At 43.9% G+C, this 27120-nt stretch overlaps 1 protein-coding gene across 1 annotated transcript in view; it reads right to left on the reverse strand.

The window, feature by feature from the left end:
- Positions 1-247: 247 nt before the first annotated feature.
- The window catches only part of LOC147729703 (uncharacterized), a 48526-nt gene continuing 21653 nt past the window's right edge, over positions 248-27120 (reverse strand). Inside the window, exons 4-6 of the mRNA XM_086954023.1 lie at positions 26033-26184; positions 19348-19552; positions 248-270 (exon numbers count right to left, since the gene is read on the reverse strand). Coding sequence (XP_086810149.1) covers positions 248-270; positions 19348-19552; positions 26033-26184 — 380 coding nt within the window. The remainder of the gene's footprint in view (positions 271-19347; positions 19553-26032; positions 26185-27120) is intronic.

The raw sequence follows: 27120 nt of genomic DNA on the forward strand, positions 1-27120 counted from the left end.
GTTGACCATCTTTTATCAAGCCATCAACCTCAGAACGTTATCTGCAAGAGATTGCAGCAAATTCTGCAAGAATCCCACAAAGCATGTGAAAAACATACCCGCACCCAGGACCTGTTGGTGAATCTCAAGGCAGAGCTGGCAGAAGCAAAGATGTGCTTGCCACAAGCATCTTGACTCCTAGAATCCTGATTCACTGGAGTCTTAGGCGCAGAATCCACATCATGGGAAGATTTTGCAGCATGAACCACTAGGCTACGAGTGGAAGGACGTCTATGGAGACAAGCAAGAAGTAAAGATGACAACCAAACAGATTGGCATCTGCTATAGCTATTGATCAATTATGTAAAGATATATGCATCCGGTATCACACACCGACATTAGTGGTGAAAAGAGACAAATCACATCCCACAATAAAATCTTTCCTCTTTTTCTTCTTTTTTTATTTAGGAAATCATATCCTTCTTCATCTCTCTCCTTCTCTCGTTCTCTCTCTCTCTCTATATATATATATATATATATATATATATATATATATATATATATATATATATATATATATATATATATATATATATATATATTACCTACTGGCGATAGCCAGTAGGTATATATAGTTAGGATTTTTTCTCTATGGAACTTTTGAAAATTCTATGTCTAATAACTTTGGCGTTTGTGGACGGAATCGGCTGAAATTTTCAGGAAAATGGCACATTTTGTTTCTGAGCAGCCCCTGAAAATTTGGGGGGGTTCCGTCAAGGGGGGGCCGAGAAAAAAGGGGGGTCCCAAAACGCGTTTTTCCCATTCATTTTTCCATAGGGCGTTTGGCCTCACTTTTAGCTCGAACGGCTGAATGGATTTGCACGAAACTTGGCAAAATTGTAGGGACTGTTAGCCCGATGTGCCTTTGCTGGGTCTCAATATATGTGCTCCAGTGGATTTTGAGAAATTAACGTTTTAATAAACAGATATATCTGTGACAGCGTACCGGATAGTGCACCAGTTCGCGTACTTTTCGCGTAACGGAGCTTTGCGAAGCGAAGCTGATTGGCTCTCCGGTGTCTGTCAACATTCTAAACAGTCCGGAGCGGCCGCCATCTTGTCTCTCGGTAGGATCGAGCGACAAGAGGAGGCCAAAACGAAGGGGGAAATGAAGGAAAGGGGGCACGGTAGACCCCTTCTGACCCTCTAGGATTGATGAGGGGGATATTAAAGTGCCCCGCGGGGCCAAAAAATAAAAATAAAAAAAAATAAAAATTGCGATTTTTTGTCGTAGAGGCGCAAATTGGTACGTGAACCGGGCAGCTAACCGGGCAGCTAACCGGCAGCGTAACGGTAGTCTGAGGAGAAGCTGATTGGATGTCAACATTGTAAACAGTCTGGAGTGGCCGCCATCTTGTCTCTCGGTAGGATCGAAAGACAAGAGGTGGTGAAAAACGAAGGGGGAAATGAAGGAAAGGGGGCAAGGTAGACCCCTCCTGACCCTCTAGGATTGATGAGGGGGATATTAAAGTGCCCCACGGGGAAAAAGAAAAAAAAATGCGATTTTTCGCGGTAGAGGCGCTTCCCGGTACGCCAACCGGGCAGCTAACCGGCAGCGTAACGGAAGTCCGACATCTTGTGTTTTTAGAGCGTCCGGTTTGCGTACCGGGTAGCGTTCCGGTAAGCGTAACAAGGGGAAAACCAAGAGAAACAGTAAAATAAAATTTAAAGGAATAGATTTCCACCAAACTTGGCAAAATTGTTGGGACTGTTTGTTTGATGTACCTTTGCAAGGCCTCAAGATATGTGCACGTGTGGATTTTGTCTAATTAAGGTTTAAAAAAAAATATATATATCTGTAAGCGTGCTCTGGCGCGCTTACGTTACGGGTTTTGTTTGCGCTGCAGAGACGATACGTCACGTTTATGCGACGTGTCATGAGGCGTCTCACGTGGCTACGTGATACGTCACGTAATAAAGAATATATTTTACAGATATAGATATAAGCTTTTAAAAAACCAATGAAATTCACTGAAAAAACCATAGGTTATAGACCATATATAGTTAGGAATTTGCATTTACAAAACCTTGAAAATTCACTGAAAAAACCATTGGTTATAGACCATATATAGTTAGGGATTAGCATTTACAAAACCTTAATTTACTCGCACAAAACCATAGAAATTTGCATATATAGTTAGTTGCAATAACTATATATCGCGCACCCGCAATCCACTGCTGATGATGTCACATATTACATCATTCATGACATGGTCAGTGACATCACTGATGACATCACTGATGACATCTCAAATGACATCACTGATGACATCACTGATGACATCATTCATGTGATAATACGATGAACCTCTTTAGACTCTAATATAACCTTAGATACACTCAGTGTAAACAGACACTCACAGACTGTCACTCATCCATGGAGTTACTCACACACCTAGTCAGTCATGCAAAGAATCAATCACACCTCCATTTCCTCAACTATACAGTTAAACACACCTTACTTATTCAAACATATACTAACACATATTTACTCTTTTATACAATCCTTGATTGAAGTTCACAATGATCCATACAGCCACTCACACATTCACTGGCTCTTATGCACAGTTATTTATATATGTCAACTCTCACATGTACTGTGTTTTACATATGTACTTACTTTGACATGTAGCACTGAGAAATCCATTCACTCACCAATACACTCATGCACACATTCAACCGCCCATACAGCTGTTTCCACATGCACTTTTGAACCCATACATCTAGTGAATCAACTGCTCACACATCTATGCACAGAGTCACACACCTCCCAGCCACCCACACACACACTCAGTCTCCCATACAAATACTTGGGCAACCAATCAATAACCCATATAGTTACTCATATAGCTACTGATCAACACATGCAGCAGTTTACAGAACAGATATAATGATGCACAAATTAAGACAGTTTAGTCACTAACCCATGCACTCAGTGAGACTCATTTAATCACTCTCTCATACAGTCAGTCATGCACCTACTAAATGCTTCATCCAGACACTTATACATCCACTCATTCTTTAATATGTAAGACATATTTTAACTTTACAGAAACATACAGTCACTGGATAATGTCATCAGTGATGTCATCAGTGATGTCACTGACCATGTCATGAATGATGTAATATGTGACATCATCAGCAGTGGATTGCGGGTGCGCGATATATAGTTATTGCAACTAACTATATATGCAAATTTCTATGGTTTTGTGCGAGTAAATTAAGGTTTTGTAAATGCTAATCCCTAACTATATATGGTCTATAACCAATGGTTTTTTCAGTGAATTTTCAAGGTTTTGTAAATGCAAATTCCTAACTATATATGGTCTATAACCTATGGTTTTTTCAGTGAATATATATATATATATATCCAAAGATCAGCGTTTCTTTCCGTGTACCAGGAATCCTCCACGCCACAGATCACATCAGACACGGACCAGATTAAGGTGCTGTTTTCTTTATTTAGTGCAAGTATATATATATATATCGCACCATATAAAATGCTGTCAGACAAAAGTATGTTAAAACATCGATAAAACCTAAAAGAAAACATAAAAAGAAGAATCCTTGCCAGCAGCAAGCACAAATGATCATACTTGCCCCTTGGAGAAGTGTGGCTCACTGGTTAGAGGAGGCAGACCTGGAAGCAGAGGTCAACCCGGGACCAGGGTTCAATTCCTGGCTCGGCGGGGTCTTGAGTCCTAAAATGTCCATGGACTTGACAATTCTCGCTTTGGCGCCTACTCGATTCATGGGTTCACACTCTGCGACTCTGGGCAATAGCTTGCTTAATCTCCACAACGGCCCCTCGCGGCGGGATGCCTGGCTTTCACCTTGCGGATACCCTGCCGGGGTTATCTCACAGGGGAATACCAGGACGGGTTCCCTAAGCAAGCGCTTAGAAACCAGTGGTGATTTGCGCTATATAAATTCCTGTACATTTACATTTACATTTACATTCAAGAAGCAACCGATCATATGCTTACACCATGATGTCTCAAGAACTGTAGGTTACAGAGAATGACAGATGCATCCTAAAAGAGGAACAAATGTCCTCAAGAAAACAGGCAACAACTAACCTCCAGATAGAATAATGCATGTCACGAATATTGTAGGTAAATAAAGAGGAAGAATAAGAGCTTTTAAGAAAGCCTAAAATTCTCCTAATATGTAAGGAATGGTCAAAAACAGCCTGAAGGCAAAGTCTTCTCCGAAACTGCTTCTTTGATAACTTTAGATAACTTCAGACACAGAGTTCACACAACAATCATGTTCCAAAACTGAACACAGGAATTACATATACCCTCCAATAAAGGAGGAAACCAACCAAGAGTGTGAGCCTTTGAATACAAACACCGAGCCACAATGAGCATGCAGACTGCCTAAATAGCGAAACAGGACTGCGCTGATTATCGTGACAAGGAAAAACAGAGTATATGCAAAAAATAGATCCACACCCTATGTACTAGGTATCATAATCAACATAACAATATGTCTCCATAAGAGAAACTAAAGGACAGAAGTCATGCAAATTCAGCAAACTGAGCTGCGTCAAAGAAGCATGTGAACAGATAAGCTTCCCAAACAGAAGACATATTCCTTTTAATACACTGCTTGAGGGTAAAGCTCATCCTCAAAGGTAAAAGACGAAAGGGGGAACACAACCTTCCTTTAAACACCAATAAAAACAATATTTATTTATTTTATTTTTTAAATTTGTATGGCGCACAGCTACCCAAAAAGGGTTTCCCGGCGCCGATGACAGGTCAGACACAGGTAGGAGACAATTGGTAAATGAATAGGAATTATTTACAGAAGAGCCAGGTCTTCAGATTCTTTCTAAATCTGGCATAGTTGTCTTCCTTGCGGATGTGAAGCGGGAGCTTGTTCCAAAGAGTGGGCCCTAGTACCGAGAATGATCTCCCTCCCATTCTCGCTAGTTTGAATCTCGGGGTTGTAAAAAGTGCCGAAGTCTGAGAGCGCAATTCTCTGGCAGGAAGGTAAGGGGTTGCAAGAGAAAGCAGATACTTTGGTGCGGTGCCAGATTTAATCTTGAACATGTAGCTCAGGGCTTTGTACCTAATGCGGTTTTCCACCCTGAGCCAGTGAAGGTCAATTAGGTGTTTGGACACACTAGATTTTTTAGGGATATTGCAAAGCAATCTTGCGGCCGCATTCTGGGCAAGTTGCAGTCGTTTGGTGACGGCTTGATTTGAACCCAGGTAAAGGATGTTGCCGTAGTCAAGCCGAGATGTTATGAGTGCATTGACTACGGTCTTCTGGGTGGCAAGGGGCAGCATCCATAAGATCTTTCTCAGCCATTTCATAATAGTGAAACAAAGGCCTACCACTTTGTTTGCCTGTTGTTTCATTGAGAGGGTGTTATCAATGATAACACCAAGATTTCTCACTTGCGTGGCCGGAGTAGGGATGGAGCCAAGTTCGGAAGGCCAGTGAGATGGATTCCACAGGTCTTTGTTTTTCCCCAGAAGAAGGACCTCGGTCTTGTCTCCATTTAACTTCAGCTGGTTTGCTGACATCCAGCTGAAGATATTTTGTAGGCCTTGCTTGAGACATGATGGAGTCAGTGGGTTTGCCTCTGATAGGGAGAAGATGATTTGAGAATCATCGGCATATGTCATCAGAGTAAGCCCTGATTTATCAGCAAGGTCAGCCAAGGGTCTGAGGTATAAATTAAAAAACAACGGGCTCAAGATAGAGCCCTGTGGTACTCCGTGAGGGGCATTTATTGACTCTGAGCAAGCTATAGGGGATGTGATTTGAAAGGTTCTGTGTGATAAAAAAGACTCAATCCAATTCAGTGCCTCACCACGGATACCGATTCTTTCTAGGGTGGCCAGGAGTTTAGGGTGGGAGATGGTATCGAAGGCCGCACTCAAGTCTAACAAAATAAGTGCGACTGTCTGGCCATCATCTAGGAGTTTCCTGATGTTTTCGGTAAATCCTAGTAAAGCTGTTTCTGTAGAGAAACCCGCTCTAAAGCCGGACTGTGATGAGTGAAGGAGAGAGTTCTCTTCAGTGAAGATGGTAAGGGCGGTATGAACGTGACGTTCCAGCAATTTTGAAAAGATTGGGAGAAGGGATATGGGCCGATAGTTTGTCAGAAGTTCAGGGTTGGCTGTCGGTTTTTTTAATAGTGGGCTGACCATGGCGTGTTTCCAGAGTGAGGGGACTGCGGAAAGCTGAAGTGAGGAGTTTAAAGTCTCAGCAATGATGGACAGAGAGGGGGTGTCCAATTGCTTAAGAACAGAGGCAGGAATTGGATCACGAGGGGAGCCTGATTTGACGGTTCTAAGAATGGAATTGAGTGATTCCAGGGTGATGACAGGCCAGTGTTCAAGAGTGTTAATAATGCTTGAACTGAGGGGGGTATCATCTACAGGGGTATGAGTAGGGAGGTTTCTTTTTATACCTGAGATGATTGTTTCAATTTTCTCACAAAAGAAGGAGGCGAGGTCTTGACATTGTTTTTTATCCAGCGGCTGGACTGATGCAGTCGTTTTTTCTCCTGCGAGGTCTTTGACAGTATTGAAAAGTGTTTTCGACTTATTGTGCGCGGAGTTTATGGTATTTGCCACATAAAGTGCTCGGGCTCTAGTGCAGGCTGAGTGGTATTCGTTCCTGGCTTTGTGGTATATTTCTTTGTTTTCGGGTGCGTAATTTTTCCGCCACTTTCTTTCCAGAGATTTACATTTGGATTTTTGTATTTTAAGGAGCTCAGTAAACCAGGGGGCTGGGGGACGATGAGAGTTATTTTTAACCCTAGAAGGTGGGAGGCAGCTATTGACTGCGTTTTCCAGCCATGAGTGTGTGGCTAGAGCAATGCTTTCTATGTCCGAGGCTGGGGTTGGAGGATTTTTAGTAAGAGTTCTGTTAAGGTAATCAATATCAAGCTGTTTCCAATTTCTGAAGACAGAGATAGGCCAGACGTTTTTAGGTTTAGGTGTGGGTAATTTAAGGCTAAAATAGATAAGATGATGGTCTGACCAACAAATTGGAGATGTCTTTGTCCAAATCAGTTCGGGAATGTTTGAACAGATGGGATCTAACAGATGCCCTGCCTTATGGGTGGGACCAGAGTTCAGTAGAGATATGTTTAAAGCTGTTAGGTCATCCAATAAGTTAGTACAGGCTGTATTAGTGGGGTCATCAAAGTGCATGTTTAAATCTCCTAGGAGAATAAAAATTTTTGCGACGAGATAAAAAGGTGTAATGAGGTTAGCCAGGTTAGCGGCCCATGTGCTGGCGTTCCCCGGGGGTCTATATATTAGAATGCCAGAGGCCGTGAAATTCTGATTGAGGGTCAGTTTAAAGAAGGCGGCTTCACAATCAGGGATAAAGGCGGGTTCCAGGGTGCAGGTAAATTTCCTGTTAAAAATGATAGCAATTCCTCCGCCAGTTTGACCAACACGGTCTCTCCTGACTATGGCATAATCGGAGGGAAGAGCCGTTGCTATGTCAGGGCCAGAGCTTTCGTGCAGCCATGTTTCAGTTAAAAAGAGGGCGCAGGGTTTGTAATCAAGTAGAAAATTGAATATGTCCAACTTATGATGTGGCAAAGATCTGCAGTTTACACTGCAAAAGGAGAAATCTTGGTTATCAGAATTCCCATGTTGTGTATGTATAGGGTTGCTGATTTGGGGGTCAGGATAGGGCTGGAGATTGGTGAGAGAAAAATTGCAATTACCGCATGGAGGGCATCCGGTAAGAGTAGGCAGGAGTACAGTGCAATCTTTATGGGGTTTGGGGCGCAAGGATTTAAGGTTCTCTGCAGTCATACCTTTATTTTGCGGGTTAGATAGAGCATATATGAGCATATATAGAGCATATTGAAACAAAAACATCTGCTCCTCGCAGGAACACCATCCAGTGCACTAAAACTGGACATGCCAATGTCCTAACAATGCTTACCCCCTGATATAGAAACAGCATGCATCACCTATACAATCCAAGTATAGGTCAAATAACCTATACACAGAGAATAAAAAATTACGCCTCTGTATTCCTTTGCCCATCACAGAGGCGTCTTTATTGCCCATCGGCCTGATGCCCAAAAAGTTGGGCACCATCAAATGGCATATCGATCAAAGTCGAATGTATAGCATCTGAAAAACCTGAAGCTGCCAACCATGCACAGCACAATAGCGCCACTGCCGATGACATGGATTGACCTAAAGAATCTGTGGTGTCTATGCCACACCTAATTGGAAGCTTAGCTGCCTGTTGACCATCTTTTATCAAGCCATCAACCTCAGAACGTTATCTGCAAGAGATTGCAGCAAATTCTGCAAGAATCCCACAAAGCATGTGAAAAACATACCCGCACCCAGGACCTGTTGGTGAATCTCAAGGCAGAGCTGGCAGAAGCAAAGATGTGCTTGCCACAAGCATCTTGACTCCTAGAATCCTGATTCACTGGAGTCTTAGGCGCAGAATCCACATCATGGGAAGATTTTGCAGCATGAACCACTAGGCTACGAGTGGAAGGACGTCTATGGAGACAAGCTGGGCACACATGTGCAGGCAAATGTCTGCGAGCGATATCCCGATCCACTGAGACTCATGACTCAGGCTTGGCCCAAGCCCCTAATAAAATATCAATCTGAGGGTCGTTAGACATCTTCACAGTAGGCAGTGACAAGTCCAAAACTACGGGTCTGTACCTGACATCTGCCAACTACAGGACTCACAAGGCTTAAAGCCTCATGTCATGGAGAAAAAAGGCACACAATTCCCAACGAAAGAAAACTGTTTAAGTAGGCCAAAAAAAGCCCAAGGAACCGCTTCTCTGGATCCGAGTTTCAGCACGGAAAAAATTAAACTGACTTTTGCGCGCCAGTGAGGACTTCTATGGGTCCACTGACTTTGTGGCCAGAGTCAATGTCATCAAGAAGCCATACCCGACCCCGGCAAACAGAGGTATTGCTGAAAAATGTCCAGATCCAGTCCGACGCCTGGGGAGAATTCAAAGTTAAGGAATCTGCGGCCAACTGTCTCTATCAGATGTAGGAGTTTTTAAAAGGGAGTGAAAGGTTCTAGAAGCCAGGTAGCCCTGGCCAATCCTAGGATGACAGAATACCCCTCCAACCCTCCTGCACAGCATGCTGGGACAGTTCAAGATAACGTCATCCAGAAGTCAGTGGTCACATCTGCTCTTGGGACCTCAGTTCCACTCTTCATTGACATAAGTGTCAAGGCCTTTCCCACCAAAACGTCAAAGAGGAGCACCCTCTTGTGTTGGCTCCCGTTGTCTGAGCTTCCTTCTTCATCCTGTGGGCCTGGGCTGTCCCCAGGTCTGATACAGTGTGACAGGGAATTTTACCAGATGCAGATTTTCTTCCTCACACCTTCCTTCTCAGGAACTGAGGGAAGTAATGTAAATTACTTCTTATGTGCGGGTCAGCCTTAGTACCCTTTGCTGGGAAGAAATGTAATTAACTTATCCCAGCAGGGTGACAAAAGACCTGGGCACTTATCCTGAGTGAGCCAGAGAATATGACAATTCTGTACGATCCATAAAGTCTACATGTATGATCTTGGGACCTGAAAATATGAACAAGGTGCACACTTTCCACCCCACTTTCAAACTTCACTGGACTTTGTAGGCCTAAAAGAAGTGAAACTTCCCTCTAAGGCAGATTTCCTCCTGTATGTATATTAAAGTGTCACTACAGACAAAACACATTAAATCATACTGACTTTTCCTATGAATACCCACTAATAATATAAGACCTACCCAGGTCTATAGCTAACTCTGCAGAGTCCCCTCTTTGCCAGTCACCGGGCACAGTATTCTCACACATGGACAACGGTTATCTCACATGGGTAGACCGCACACGTATGCACGCTTGTGTGCACATGTTCATGTGTACCCAACCAAGAGCCCCATATTCCAGCTATTTCACAGCGGCCATATCTTAAAAGGGGGACACTAGTGGTAAACATGCGCAGTCCATTTACTGTGTGATTACAATAGGGGAAACTCATCCAAAGTGAAAAGTCCAAAACCGGGTGGCCAAAAAAGCAAAAAATCCAGCCGTACTAAAAGGCAGAACCCATTTTCAACATACTTCGAACAGTATCATTTATTTGAGGTTCGATAGACACAGGGTTGCAGAATGTGATGGATGCAGGAGAGAATAGAATATGTAACTAATGGAGGCTCTTTGTACAGTCAGTTTCTATATCATTACATTTCATACATATTTACATTACATATATGACCAATTTCAGTGAGGAATTGGGAATAAAGTGGTGAAAGCATAATCGCACCATTAGTTGGTCAATTCAGCCATAACACTACACCTTAACAGTGAGATAGATTCTTCCTGCTTTTTTATATTCTCATATTTCTGACATGATTTGACTTAATCACTACTTGACCCCCCTCTAAGTCCCAGAACCTAACAGCCAGAGGCAAGACATGCTGTTCAGCTCTTTCAAAGTGTTGAAGTCAAGTGACTGCATCTACAATCCCACACGAGATAAAATTATCATGGCCATTAGATTCAGGAAAAAATGGAAGGCTCTACGTGTTCTGGATTTTGTTGGCAAGCAGAAAGGCTCAGCTCAGAGTATTGATGACTGGTACCCCATCAATTGAAACCAGCTTATAGAACACAGAGATGACTTTGCACAATTGAAAACCTGAATATGTGTAGAAGAAATGTCTGGGTCTTTTCCTGGGGGCAGTTATTCTTAACTGTCATTCAGTAAGGAATAACAGTCATCTACTTCTGTCAGAGGGAGGCAGTCAGAACCTTCCACCGAAATGTGGACCTGACACGACTACAGGTTCTATCATCTGTGTCTTTTAATCAAAAGTAGGTCTACTAACATCGTTCAACCGTCCTCTTGGATCACCACCAAAATATTTGTAATCTAGAACATGTTATTATGAGATATTTCCGAGGAATCGATAGTCTACAATAGAACAATAGAACAAAGTCATCTTTTTTTTGGGGGGGGGACCAGAAAATATCTGAAATAATATGCTGTCTGACGTTATACAAATGCTTGGTCTTCGTTCGATGGCTATGGGGAGAGGAGTTCGCCCAACGGCTAGGCCGGTTGTCCTTAAATCTGGGGAACTGGGTTCGAGTCTCAGCAACGACGCTGAATATCCTGTGATTCTGGGCAAATCACTTAATCTCCCCTTGCCTAACAAAAAGTGAATCAATCAATCAATCAAGACATTTGTAGAGCGCACTACTTACCCGGAGGGTCTCAAGGCGCTTGGGGGGGAGGGGGGGAGGGGGTGCTGCTACTGCTCGAACAGCCAGGTCTTGAGCTTCTTCCTGAAGGAGAGGTGGTCTTGGGTCAGGCGCAGGTCGGGAGGGAGGGAGTTCCAGGTCTTGGCGGCCAGGTAGGAGAAGGACCTTCCTCCTGTTGTCGTTCTTCGGATGCGGGGGACGGCGGCGAGGGCGTGACTGGCTGATCGGAGATGGCGCTTGGGAGGGAAGAAGTTGATGCGGTTGTTGAGGTAGCTCGGGCCTTGATCGTGTAGGGCTTTGTGTGCGTGGGTGAGGAGGCGGAAGGTGATTCTTTTGTTGACGGGGAGCCAATGCAGGTTTCTCAGATGTCTGGAGATGTGGCTGTGTCGTAGGATGTCGAGGATGAGTCTGGCTGAGGTGTTCTGGATCCGCTGGAGTCTCTTCTGGAGCTTGGCGGTGGTTCCGGCGTAGAGGGCGTTGCCGTAGTCCAGTCGGCTGGTGACGAGGGCCTGGGTGACCGTCTTCCTGGTCTCGGTGGGGATCCACCGGAAGATCTTCCGTAGCATGCGCAGGATGTTGAAGCACGACGAGGAGACGGCGTTGACTTGTCTGGTCATGGCGAGGGAGGAGTCCAGGATGAAGCCCAGGTTGCGTGCGTGGTCTGTCGGTTTGGGTGCGGTGCCCAGGGCGGGGGGCCACCAGGAGTCGTCCCAGGCGGAGGGCGAGGAGCCCAGGATGAGGACTTCCGTCTTGTCTGAATATGTCCTCATGTAACGCAACTGGATGTAAAGCGCTCTGAAACCCAAAACCTTCGGGTCAAGTTTGCGTTATGTAAAACTCCGTAAAATAAAAAAAATAAAGAAAGTGTGTGACCAATGAATAGCCTCTTAAAACTAAATTTGTTGATGATTGTCATGAAGGTGGGACAGAGTGGAGAGAGCCTGATGGAAAATCATGAATTAAGGACCCCCAACTATCACTACACTGGAGATTAATGACAGGAAGTGCATCAATATGGCTTTCTAGAAGCAAATGTAGCGGTTTACCGCCAGGAAGCTTACAGGTATCAGTTAAAGGTTTGGTGTAACACAGGTCTAAATCATCCTTAAAATTAATCTTTTATCTTGCGGAGTGGTGAAAGTGCTTGGTCTTGCCCTTTTATTTGAACCATTTTTCCACCAGTTACACAATAAAAAAACAATGTTGTCTTGTGGCAGGTCTATTGTTAACATTTTTGGAAATGTAGCCACAGTGGAAGAAATAGCAGCAAATAGCATGAAGAGGTTTGATATCGAATTCGTCATTTAGTTTATCTTCATATGTTATGACCTCATCAGTACGCACCTTGACGTTTAAAGTAGCAGGCACCTATTTACGACGGACGCACTTAATAATTGGTCTTGAAAACATGCCCAACTCAAGTACCACCTACCAGTAACAATCACTAACATCATACAAAATGTAAGACATGAACTTGTCTACTGAATGTATATCCTAATCTGGAAACCTACTTCCGACTGACCGCCCAATCTAGACAGGCGCTGCCTAATCTGAAGGACTCAATGTAACGGTAAGCCTACAAACACTGTGTAAGGCTACCCAGCACTATTCCTAAACCTATTCTAGGCCAGGATGATAATAGACTCATTAGCCTTAAGAGAATCTCCAACAACAGCAACAGAGATGAATGTGGCACTAAAAGATGCGGGCCGCCCAGATCTACTCAGTGTACTAGAAACAGCTGATTTCTGCTCTGAAACACAAACATTGCCTTTGTTACTAGCTAAGGATCCAAATCCAGGAATTGAGGCGAAGATGCAGCCCTTTCCACATAACACCAGACAGTCATATTGAAAATGCTACTAATATTGGTCCCGACATACCAACATCCATCAGAGATGGGAGGGCATTTCCTTCCTCTCCAAATGCCTCAGTAAAGGTGATACTTAAAAACCAGGAGTCTCTGCACACACAGACCCACCTCTTATTGGGCTTTTTAGGGGTAACTACAACTAGAATGGAAATAGAGTGTTTGTGCAAACTAAAAAGAATTCCCATCCCTAGCTAGCAGGACAGGAACCATAACTACAGCTGTTATAATGAGCCATATACACTGCATGTGGGAACACTTTACTTGTATAAAGTCAATACACAGCCCATCATTTCTTGGTCTCTCGCTCACTGGGAAGTACTGTTGCAAGGAAAAATCATCAGACTGGAAGCTGTTAAATGACTGTGTTCAGGAGTCTCAATAAAAAGACATAGAAAGCAATCCAGTGCACAGGGGCAGCAGCCATTGACTCCAAGTGAACTCTAATGAGATCCAGGGTGTGCACAGCATTGCATCCATGCATGGTGAATGCAGGTGTGTCCTAAGGTGAAGAATTGTCAGAGAAACCGCATGTCCTAGAAGAGTGTATTCAGTGTTAGTCCACTGCCAGATTCTAGGAAAAAACACTATGTAATTGGTTCCCATTTAGATCACGTGCATGTTAAATGATTTTACACAGATACCTTTATAATATGGCAAGCTTTGCCCTTCAAATACAACTTTTAGTATTAGAAGGTTCATTTAAAACCAAGGTTCAGTCATGCTGATTACCAGTTTGCTGGCTGAATGCACATAAGCAGCAAAAGAGAGGCCAATTTGTGTTGACTGCTCGTACATAGTGGTATCCAAGTTAGGGAACCCAGGTTCTTCGGCCTTCAAAATATGTGGCAGACAGGTTTTAGACAGATATCGTCAGGGCTTACAAAGTTTCGAAAAGACAGTCTTGTAAAATAAAGGATCTTGTTTGTTACAGAGTTAAGAGGAAAAGGTTTCCCAGCTTCAAACGTTCTAATGAAGGTATATTCAAAGGGATCATAAGGAATGAGATATGAGGAGCAAGACAGAAAGTGCAAGGTAGTGAATTAAAGTGGCGTGAGGTGGATTTAACACTACGCAGCCTTGGTATTCGGTGCACTAACATTTAACTGCACAGGCCCCAGACGTCTGACTAAAGCTGGGCACCAGCACTCATTCATTAAGAAATTAAGCACTTCTTATAGGGTCTTTTAGTCAGCGCTACTTATGCATTGGTCTGTTGTTGTGTCATTCACATTTTAGTTCTGCCCACTTCAGCATACAACACGGGGCAGCTAGTCAGCCCAATTCAGCGATTCAGGTCAAGTCAAGTCAAAACAGCTTTATTCGGTGAGATCATATCACCATAAAAGCCTGCTAATCAGAGGGGAGCAAATACAAGCTGCAGTTAATTATCAAATTTAGACAATCAAAAGCTAAAAACATATTTCATGAGCATCAATAGAACACAACATAGTACACTTTTATATAGTGAATACAACGACCAATGGTTATCTAAAATGCTAAAAGTTAATATATCAGATAAATGTTAAAGGGAAACGTGGGGAATCCTGACAGGGTGAAAACAAAATAACCTGTTTCAAACAGATAGATAAAGTGCATGGTGCTATTGGGCATAAAAAAACGGTATATAACAAGCTACATTTAATCATCAGGTTTTCATATTGCAGAGCATCCAGGAGGGCATAGGCCTTTTTTTTTCCTTATTGCCAATTGTATAAACAGGATAACATCATTAATCACTTTTTCATTCCCCAAGCTACATATAAAGTTAAAAGTATGTTTGTAGTGGAAAAGCATTTTAGATAAAAACGGAGGTTTTAAAATAGATTTTCGTATGTCCGTATAAAAACTAAAAAAGAGAATAAAATGCATCGTGGATTGGGGTGTTTTACCATCACATGGGCAATTCGGGAGATTATGGCACAATTTTTCCATTTTGGGGAAGGCTGTTAAGTAGTGGAGCATGCCTAATCAAAGTTGTGTTAGATAGAATCTGTGCTGTATATTTCTAACCTGGATTAAGTGAATTTGTGGACCCCTTGCAGGTATAGTTTCACAATAAGAAATAACGCTATGCATTTGACTAACTTCAACCTCCCTTACGCATTCCATAGTGTTCATGTATCTTAACTTTAGATATTTGTTACTAAAATCATGGATAGCTACAGGGTTCTTTCTATCAGTATATATCTTGCAAAATTTCAAAAGGGTATAAATATGTTCCAACCATGGAATCTTTTTGCTGTAGTCAAGAGCTAAACAGTCCGTAATTAAATCCTTGGTGAATTTTGTCTCATCTTTGCACCATATTCCTTGCCAAAAGGTGAGAGCTTGCCTAATTATTAGGTCGCAAAGGAAAGGAACAGATAATTCTCTATCAGCTATGTCATTTGCGGTAGAGCTAGGCACTGCCAACAGTCTTTTCAGGAATTTATTTTCTTGTATTTGAAGGGAGGTGATGTTAGCTCTCCCACATACTGCAGCCCCATAGCAAACTCCTGTAACACACTTACTTTGAAATAAAGCTAGGATTTCCCGTATAGGTTTATTACCTATTTTCGGAGCAAATCTAAAAATCCCCTCAATAGTTCTTAAAAATTTCAAGTTACACAATTCTATATGAGAATTCCAGGTACCATTCCTATTAAATAGCAAACCCAAGTAAGAGAAGGTTGCAACTCTGTTTATAACTACCCCTCCCACGTAATGTTGCCTGTTCTTAGACCTAATATTCCCGCACGTCATAACAAAAGTTTTTTTAAAGTATATCTGTAGGTCTTTTTCAGACATATACAGTGCAAAATTATCAATTACTTTTTGCAGACCATTTGCTGTCCTTGATATCAGGACAGCATCGTCTGCATATAAGAGTACAGGGGTCAGACGCACCCCGACTTTAGGTGCGTCTGCTATTTGATTGTGTAAAAAGACATATACGGTATTAATGTATAGCACAAACAAAAGAGGAGCCAATACGCATCCTTGCCGGATACCTTGCGTTACTTTAAAATCTGGGGTGCATTCCCCAGATGGGCCAAATCGAACTCTGGAGGTTAAAAGAGTGTACATCTGGGATAAATAAACAATGATGTCATTGGGAGCCCCTAGCGCCCTCAAGGTCTGCCATAGTTTGGCAAGATTAACAAGATCGAAGGCGTTAGTGAGATCGACAAAACAGAGGTGTAAAAGCCCTTCCTTCGCTAAGGTATATTTGCCTATCAATAGCGCCAGGTTCCCACATTGTTCCACTGTCCCAATATCCCTTCTGAATCCGTACTGGGCCTCAGTTAAGATGTTATTTTCGTTGGCACATTTTTCTAACCTCCCCAACATTATTCTCCCCATTAGTTTGGAAGTAGGACCCAGAAGGGATATGGGGCAGTAGCAATTGACCTTTCCTCTATCTCCTTTTTTAAAAATTGGTACAATAATGCTTTCTACCAAGGATGCAGGCAATACTCCCCCTAATGTAGCAGTAAAAACTTTTAATAAATTAGGGATCCAAAAATCCATATCATGCTTAAAAACATCAATTGGGACCCCATCCGGGCCAGCAGCTTTTCCATTAGCGCTACTTTGTAAGGTGGATGTCATTTCCTCTGGAGTTAATTCAGCTATTAGCTAATGTCAATTTGGGTGATAGCAGTCTGCTCGATCACAAGGACCACATCCACACAACAAGCATTGGCATAACCAATAAGTCTCGCCTTTGGGACCTTATAATAAACATGTAGAAAAGATGTGACAGGGGAGGGGAGACAGTGGATGAGGGAGGTGAGACAAAGAAAGGGATTGTCAAGGGAAGTGCAGGAAAGAAAAATATAGAAAATTAGAGGTATTTCGATTTCCACAGCCGAGCGACTGAAATGTAATTCTGTATGCAGGCCTCACCAGTGAGTCCGAAGATTCTGCCAGTGCCTTCTTAATAAGAAAGTTTACATAAGGCCAATGAATAGTTATTATTTCAACACTATCAAATCCCCTTAATGAACTTGCTGGTCTGGTCTGCAAGTCTTGGGGTTGTCTGTTATCCATCTCTGTAATTATAGCATCTTCCATCTATGCAAGTGAAAAAGATACATCACACGTGCAAGCAAGGGGTGGGTGGCAGCTGCCCTGACCTTTGCTTAAAGAACATATCATTTCAGTAATATTTTTTAGTAGGTGAGTGTTTACTTGAGGTTAGACATGCCAATGCTGTCAAGGCTCAATACTACATCACTTTCCATTCAGATAAAGCTGCCCAGCATGTATAATGTGAGAATGGACACTCAAGGACCACAGTGCGGAGCGACGTGAGGTAAATACCTATGCTGATATGGTTTCTGTCATATGGTAGTCACAGGCGAGTGGGCCTGGTTCACGGAACACAAAAGGGCCAAACCAACTTCAGTGCCCCATGCATAAAGCTAGCAGGGGCCTCATGTCACGAAGGGCACAGTGCGCTCTGGGAGTTGAAGTCCGAATGTAGTCAATGTTCCAATTAACACAAATGAAAGTATTGGCGTGCATAAAAAAACCTAAAAATTGAGCGTCATGTATGTGCTTGATGAAAAGGGGCCATCTAGTGGCCTTGTATTAAAAGCACAAACACATCTATTTATTTATTTTAAAGTTTTATAGAGCGCGAACCAGATCCGTGAGGGTATCAGAGCGCTTTACAGGATTGAAGGGTGGTATCAAAAAGAATTAGGAGGGGAGGGTACCAATTGGGCAAAATAGGTGGATACATTATAAAAGAAGGCACGCAGTCTCAATTCTTGGGTGGGATGCCCAGGAGTGCAGGGTGGGTATCATCTGTAAAAGCCATGGATAATGCCGAAAGGCGTGTGCAAACGTTGCCTTTAAATAGAAAACAAAGACAGCTATAGGATGAGAGGCTTTGTAAAGTATCTGAAGAGTGGGGCCATAAACTATGCAGCTCGTGTCTTGTTTAGCTCCCACCAAACCCTTTCCTTCCAGGACACCGTGACCAAGGGAACACATGACAGTATGAGACAGAATAGAAGTCCCCAGTGCTAGAAAACGATAACGTTTCATCACTCGACAAAGTGAACATTCAGACTCAAAATACAGAACCGCGATGTACCCAAGAAGGGTTGAGGGGGTGGCACCTCAAGCAGGCGCTGCAAAGCACAAGAGGGGCTGCTGGAGGTGCTTGGAGCGTAGAGGAGGGTGGGAAGGGAGCGGAGAGGGATGAAGGAAGGCTCAAGGCAGGAGTGTCCCAGAAACAACCTCAAAACAAGCGAAAGTGAAAAGTGAAAGTGACCGCGCTATGTTAAATTAGTAACCTGATCCATGTCCTGCCTGCACGCCGCTGCTCGCTCCCGAGACCCAAACGCCATGGGAGTAAATGTTTAGAGGAAAGGCGGGACATGCACACGTCTTTAGCCATTTGCGTGCTTTCAATATTAAAAGCCACACGCAAAGGTCAATGGAATGTGTGGGAGGAGTCCGACTCACACGGAGAAGTCTCTGGGAAGTTTGGAGTGCTTACAAGAAACCTCCCCATAGAGCAGCGCATACGCACTGTGCTATGCTCGACCTAAAAAGTAGTTCTCTTAACGCCAGAGGCTGTTTGGAGATGTATGCTTTTTGAGACCAAAAATATATTTGATTTTAGGCTTTTTTTCTATATTGGCGAGGGCCAATGATGACGATTTACAAACGTAATATGGAAACAAAACAAGTGTTGGCAAAGCTAAAAGGTTAGGAGCCGGCGCCCAACCTAATGGTTATGTCAATGCCTGCTTCTTTTATTTCTATCCCACTGCACATTAGAGATTGAATAAGGCAGTTCTGCAGAGACGAATGCAATATTTACCCATGTGCAAAGGCTGAGATCAGGGACCTACATCATGATGTGATCAGCCATCCTGCACTTTATTCTGTTTGCCGCTGGAGCGTGAGTTACATCTGAGAACGTGTCTGTGTACGTTGGAAAACCACAAGAGAGTGCGTTCCCAGAAGCGGGGGGCTGCATGAACAGGCGCTCTCAGTGACACAGAGTCTGAACGACCCCCATTACATTTGTACAGCTCTGACCCAAGTGTAATTTCCATTACTCCCAGGACTGCCTCCGAGTATTCAAGCATCGTCTGTGTGTATTATTCATGCCTTGGCTCTCTGTAGTTACGGGATCCCAGATAAGTCATTAGGCTCTGATTATAGTCAAAGAAAAAAAAGCGAATGTTAAATGCCTACTTCTGTGAGCTGCAGAGTCCTCCTTGGAGACGCGCGTGCTGGGAATCAGCACGCGCCTGGCCCCGGCGCTGTGGATGGCTCTTTCCCTCTGTGTGCCTGGCTTCCTGAATCCCAGGGCTGCGTGCACGTGCCGCTGGAGAGCGCCCTTCATGCTGCTAACGAGCTGAGGAAGCCAGCCCTCCACCGGCCCTCTGCACTCCAGGGGCTGCAAGACAAAAGGGACATGTTCAAAGGGGAAGGAGCAGACATCCTTTCTTCTTTAACGAATCTTAGCACAGCCAAGTCAGTTAGTGGTGTAGCAGGGAGAGCCATGGGCCCTGGTGTAAGCACGAGAAACTGGGCCACAAACAGCTCAAATTTGAACACAGTGGCTCCCTAAAATCCCTGGCCCCCGCCCCCCAGTGCCACTGCACCTGATACACTATTGCCAGTTACGCCCCTGAAGTCCATAGGTGGTTTTAAAGCAAATAGTGAAAGTAAAAATAGTGATCAGTAAGGTCTACAACCACTGTCGCTCAGTGGCGACTGCCAGCTATGGGTAGTGGTGGAGCGGGCAAACGGCCGCGCAGCAATATGTGCAAGATCAGCAGGTGCCAGCGGTCTGGAGCAGTAGTGAATACATACACAGCACTGTGAATACATAAACAAACAAAACACATCACAACAAAAAGAAGCCATTTACCTGGCTGCACTCCTCGCTCCTTTCCTGATGTTGTTCTTTCCTGCAGCTGGTGCCCCGCCAACTCCCTTAACCATTCCTGGTGCTGCTCTCATGCTGTGAGAGCAGCAACAGGATTGGATGGAGCGGGCTTATGGGTGCTCCTTCAGGCCCTGTAGGCCTGTGCTTGACCGGCGGAGAGCTTCAAAGTGCACATGTCAGTTTGGCCGGCGCAAGATAGCCGGCCAAAGTGCCATGCGCAGTTTGGAGCATCCAGCAAGCCACTGCCATGTCTCGGGCAGGCTGGCTTCTGCAGCGTGCACGAAAAAACAATATGGCAATGAAATGCATTGCCATTTTATTTTTTCCTGTGCAGCTTGCAGTGTTTGGGGGGAGGGGGTGGGGTGACACTCCCCTGCCCAAGTGAAGACGCCGCCGCTGCTCTTGGTCACAGCTGCTTTGCTTTCCAGTGCTGGCATTTCCTACACCTTGCTTGAGTAAGCTACGTTAAACTTTGTGGCCTAGTTTTCTGACCCAATATCGTTTTTGGTTCACGTGCTGCATTGCGGTTGTTGTCAGTTAAGTCACTTAGGACAGAGAATCCATCAATGCTGATTGCATTGTCTGCAGCTTCAGCACATTCATGTGAAGTGTCTGTTGTGGGCCCTACCAGCTGCCGATGAGCCTTTCATTGAGTTGAGTGCCCCAAACTATCATTGATGCATCTTTCACAATCATCTCGTAGGGCCACTTGCTCAGAATACCTTTGCTAGGAGCAGACTGCCGAGCCTCCAAACAATCGCCCATTTGTGGAAGAAACACATACTGGGCTTGAACAGGTTCTAATGAGATCTGTGACTCTGTTCTAAGGACCTCATAAGAAGAATCAGAGAAATAAAAACACCACAGCCAGTAGTCTTAGAAAGGAAACTGCTGAGGAGGCCAACAAAACAACCTTGTATACTGCCCACTGAAAGAACTCGTTGAACTAAATACAAAACAAATAAAAAAACATCTGGTAGGGATGGTAAGGGGTATGTATGTCAGGGATGGCACCAGGTAACACATTTGAACCAGTGCTTGCCATAAAGGGACTTTGCAGTGGGGCATCTGACATCAAGGATGATATCCCCCACTTATGGCGTCTAATCAAATACAGATAATTACTGCTACTCACTCTACATGCATACAGGTGTAGATTGCATAGATTCATGCTGAGAACACTGCTTCGTGCTGGGGAAGGATGTCCTTGGAAAGTGTCAGCCTGATCAGAGGACAGATGATCATGCCAGAAGTCCCAGGTACTGGACTCTCCTGGCTCTATCCTGAGCCACCAGTAAGAATTGGACTCAGTTGTTCTTGATCTTCACCAGAGCTTGGGGCAGGAGAGGTAGACGTAGAGATGGGGAGGCCTATGGCCTTGATGTAAATGCCATCACCTTTTCCAATCTTTATTAAGCATGGGCGAATCTGGCGTTCGCGAATTTGCGTATTTGCGAACTCGTAATCCGCAAAATCCGCGAATTCTCTCGAATTTGCGGATTTTTTTGTTTTTATAGTGTTCGCAAGGGTTTCTGCCAGTTCGCAAGGATTTTGTACCAGTTCGCAATTGCGAACTTACTTGTCGGCACGCAACGGTCGCGACTATGTTGTTTCTACGTCTGGTTCATCATCACAGGTTCACAGCACCCTCTGTTTCAACACTGCCACCCTCTGTTTCACCCATGCCACCCTCTGGTACATCAATGCCACCCTCTGGTTCATCATCATCACTGTAGATTATGGAGGGAAAAAGCAAGCACACCTGCCCTGCTTCAACTGACATGAATTAAATTGGGGTTGATTTATTAATGTGTCACTGTTTTAAAATTCCAGTCTGGCACCTGCTTCCTTATCTGTAATTTGCTTCATGATCCGGCTGTGAGGGTCAGAGCAGGGTCATACAATTGTTGCAACTAGCAACTGAACTCTGGAGGAGCCCCAGTCAGGAAGCACTACAGGGAATGGTTACTAATGATGAATTTGAACTTTTGCACCTGCTGAGTGCTTTCAGTTTAGCAAAACTCGTTTTTCTGGAACAGCAAATGTAATGCCCCAAACAAACTTACTTGTGAAAGTTGATTTCTAATCCAAAAGTGATCCAAAGAAAGTCAAAAGGCCTCAAATCCAAAAAAGGGCAGGCAAATGTCAACCTGAGGAGTTATTCTGATAAAAATCATCATTTTCAGAAGGTCTATGCTGCTTGCTAGTGGATTTCTTGTGCAGAATTGCAAATTTTGTAATTTCGCGAGTGCGAGATTGTTGCTGCCCGCCGCACCTACATGTTCGCAATTGCGAACTTACGCCGCACGCCGCAAAATTGTATCACCAAGAAAAAAAAATCCGCTGCGTGCGAATTTGCGGATTTTCGGTAAATTCACGAGCGTTCGCGGATCGCAAATTTACAGAAAATCCGCAAAATCCGCAAAATCCGCGAGCGGAACGGATTTTCCGCCCATGCTTAATCTTCATGTCCTGAGGATGATAAAAAAGATTCGCCCCTATTGGCAAAAAAGATGGTGCCCACAGCGCTCATTCTCTTCAAGATAGATTACTACAATGCCTTATACCTCGAAATGCAGCAGTAACATCTTAACAAACGGCAGGAGTTGCAAAATGCTGCAACCATAATGATCACAATGATCACTAGGACTCCCAAATAGCAATCTGCAGCTACGGCCATTAAATATTTGCACTGGCTGCCGGTAAGGCAGCAAGTCAAATATAAGGCTTTTTGTATTGCTCATTGCATGTAGCTGGCCCGGATGTCCTCAAGCACTCTTTTAAGTGGTATGCATCGGAAAGATGCCTATGCTCTTCTGGGTCCCAACAACTTGTAATAAACAGGTTCAGGAAATCTAACTGGAGTGAGTGCAGTTTTCTAATTTCCACAGCCAATGGATGGAATGCACTGCCTACTTATATTAGAACCATCCCAGATCTGTTTCAGTTCAGGAAGAACCTTAAAACATGGCTGTTTCCTGAAACACTCACATTCCGCTCTCTCCTATGGATCATAGAGCCTTGACACCTCAGGGTAATTGTTTGCGCTGAATAAATCTTAATAACATAACATAAATAAGGAGTCCATTGTTCCATTACAACCAGAATGCGCTCCAAACAAGTTGTTGACACCATGCATAGTCAACAGTAGCAAAAAGATCGAGCTAGGTTTATACCCACTGTTGGAAGATGTCTTCTACCACCCTCAAGATCAGTCGCGGCTGCTACCTGGAAGCAGCAGGGGGGCGGGTGGGAGAGAGGGGCGGTGGGGATCAGCTGAAACAAAAAGCACGTTCCTCCCAGATGTCCAGCTGGGTGGCCGCAGCCTCCTCTCGAACATCTTCTTCCTGGCTTCTTGAGAGAAACAGGAGACAGGAAGCAACAGGGCTCCCCCACTCCCCCGCAACCAATATCGACGCTGCAGGGTTGTGATTGGTCTTAGTGCCGTGACACGACACTCAGCCAGGGGCTGGAGGGGTGGGCATGTTCTCCACGCAGGCTGTAATGCAGCCTGCATGGAGAATAGGGAAAATGAGCATAACTGTTTTGGGCAGCCAGAGAGGGCCGGGCAAACAGTCACTGCACACTTAGGAATGTTCTACCTACTCCCCTTTTCAGCAGCCACGCCCGCCCCCTCACGCAATCTGCAGCAGCAGGAGGATAAAATAAAATGATAATAACATTACTTTATTATCATTTTGTTTTTACTTTCTTTTGCTGCTTCAGGCACTGGGGCGACGCTCCTCCGCTTTAGCGGAGGAGCCGCCACTGCTCAGGATTGAGATGCCACTCATGATCTGCTAGATGACGTCTGCCCGGCTCATCCTCTCTGGCATTCAGGGACCCTGCTAGATGATTCGCAATCAGGAGGATGCTCTGATTCTCCAACCACCTCCACGGACACAAAGCCTCCTGGCACAGAACCAAGGACTCCACTCTCCCCTGCTTCTTGCAGTGAGTTGGTGGTGTTGTACGTATGGAAACTTCACAGGGATACAATATACACATAAACATTTAGCAGCATTGTAATGTAGCAAATCTACTTTTCCACATAGGTAAATATAATTCATTAATTTACATTGATATGAATATAACTCTTTAGGTCAATTTCTTTTTATTAGCAATATATTTCCTTCTTCCTTAATGTCAGAACTTCTTATCATTTGTGTCCACAGACGTGCGATAGTTGGAAAGACAAAAACAGCTGCATGGTCGCTGGGATCACATTACATAAGGAAACGTTACTTGTAATCCACGTTTTTCACCATACTGTTTCTGAATTAATAAAAAGTAGAATATTATGCACATGTACAGTATGCCGGAACACATTTTTAATATAAAAGATCAGCGTTTCCATTACATCCAAAATTGTCTTTAAGGTCATTTGTACTTATTAAACTGATGAATCCCCCTTTCGAGTCATTGAGTTTTGAGTTACAGCACACGGCTAAGTTACAAAATCTCTCTTGGAACGTTGCTTCTATGGTGGCTATTACATCAGCCAGAAATTGTAGTAAACTGCAGGGTCTAGGTACAAGGAAACTATACAAGGTTTTCCATCACAATAAAGCATACACAATTACTCATTTTTCTGTTTTACTTTAAGTTATTTCTGATTTTCAAATGAATCAGACCCTTTTTTTGTCGACCTTTTTCCAGAACCCTACGTACCTGAGGGTAGGTCTACGAGTTATTCTGATGTTTAGAGGGTGTTGCATTTTAATCCCCTCCTCCCCCCCCCCGAAAAAAACACAAATACATTTATAAAGATAAACAACTTTTGTAAGTTATGGAGGTGTTCCCATAGGACTGGTCTATTCTAAACAGAGAATAAGCAGATAAATAGTCTCCTGTGGTATTACGTGTTATAAGAAAGCTAATAGGCCTTTATCGCAACAGCCGGGGGGCCACTGTAAAAGGAGAAAGCCACCGCACTCTGATGAAAAATATTCTCATTATTGACATGCGAAAGGCTGCATTTCAAGGGTGGTCTACACCTGTGCTATCTGTTATTGTTTGTACCCAGACTTCATGACATCTAATTGGATGGGCCAGGCGCTGCTGGGTATTTAATTTGCATTCCTGATTGCACTTAGATCTTTGGGCCGCTCCTTTCTCTATTCTACATTTTGTGAATATCAAAGGGAATCCCAATGGTCAAAGAAGGAAAAGTTACTTACTTGTCATCCGCGTGGGTACTTGACTCTAAATTCAAAATTTCAAACCTGGATACTATTGTTTTTTCTGGTCTTCCCTGTACTCATAACTTGAACTGGCACCCTGCTATGCATGATGGGACAGTGCAGTTCTTAAAGGACTGTGTCAGTTTGCACTGTTTTATTATGGCTTTACTACGGCACAATTTCCTGCTTTATTTTGCTCTAACTGCTCTTTAGCAGTAGGGCTCCAAGTAAAACGTAATGTGTTTATATGTTGGCTGATTGGTTTAAAAAAAGAGGGAAGTGTTGTTCAATTGGGTATATTCTCTAGTTACTTTTTTTGTTGTAAAACATGATTATTTTGTTAAAGAATGTTTTGTGGAATCCTGCACTGAAATATTCTATATGTTATGAACACGAGAGAGAATCCTAGTTGTAGTAGATTTGCACCTCTATTACCTCTCCCACCACAGCTTTCAGTCAGATTATGTCCCCCTCAGAATTACACTGACATAAGCACTACTTCACTCTGGCTATATTACTCCATTCCAATTGGCTAGGACTGGTGCTAGAATAGTAAATCTACCCATGAAAATGAATGATCAGTCAAAGCAGTCTGGACTGAGGTATCGACAGGCATCAATTCTGGATCCTTATAGTAAACTCGGGATTATTAGCAGGCGAGCCTGGTTTCTTGTATGTGAGACAAACATAAATGGCAATATGTAAAAAATGCATATATTATGGTCATCATTTTTACAAGACTGCCTATGCCAACATATGCTTTATAAAGCTACACACATTCTCTAAACGCTACTCAATTTACCTGAACAAAGTAAAGTTTCTCAGCCAGGAAACTTCTTACACCAAGGATTCTGTAGCCCACTATCTCAGGATTTTCATCCGGCTCATAAATGAGACTTTCAATGTTCTCAAACATCTTCATCGAGTATTCCATCAGACGGCTGGGATCATACGCTGTAATTGAATGAATAGTGATAGGCTCATTGACCTGAAATGAATATTTATTATTACAAATTACAAATTCAGCGTATGAGTTAGATGAACAAGGGCACAAGGTGCAATGATTGGTCAAACATGTTCAGAGTAAATTATTGAAGGGATTCTGACATAAAGGGCAGAACGGCTTGTGTCAAAGAGAACATTCCCATTAATAAAATACATGTTCCTGCAGTCGAGGGAAGTGTTGCTTTTACATTGAACAAAATGTCATATTCGTACATAGGCCACATAAGCCACATCTTCAAATACCACATCTTTTAAGACTCCGATTTAGGGGGTCATTACGATCGCGGACGGACTTGAGTCCGTCCGCGACCCCAGAGCATGAGGGAACGTCCGCATGGGCTGCGGCGTTCCCTCTGTGCAGATTAGGATGTGACCCCCTGGGTGGCGGTCACATCCTCTATTTTAACATTGCGGCGGGTGGAGCTTCAAGCTGCACCCGCAGCAATGTTAAAAAAGCATGCACAACATTTGCGTGCACAAAGCGGCAGGCACCGCGCGGTGCCTGCTGCATTGTGCACGCAAATGCAGGGGGGTACCATAGGTACCCCCCATGTGCACCCCCCACCCCCCACTACACCTAGGGGGCCCGCAACGGGCCCCCGCAGTGCAGTTACACATGCTTTTCCACGGCGGAAAAGCCGCCGCGGAAAAGCATGTTCAAAAGCACATCCTAATCTGGCTGACGGTGTCTGAGAGACACCGTCACTATTTTAGTGCTTTTCCGCCGCGGTTGTAAGCCAGCCGCGGCGGAAAAGCTGCGGACCTAAACCATGACCCACCAGCCATCCTAATGTGGCGGTGGGTCCTGGTGGGTCCGCAGAGGATTTTCCGCATCCTCCGGGCCGGCGGTGGCTTCCGCCGGCCCGGAGGATGCGGAAAATCCTC

This window comes from Lissotriton vulgaris, chromosome 2_1, assembly GCF_964263255.1.
Source record: "Lissotriton vulgaris chromosome 2_1, aLisVul1.2, whole genome shotgun sequence".
NCBI classification, from domain to species: Eukaryota; Metazoa; Chordata; class Amphibia; order Caudata; family Salamandridae; genus Lissotriton; species Lissotriton vulgaris.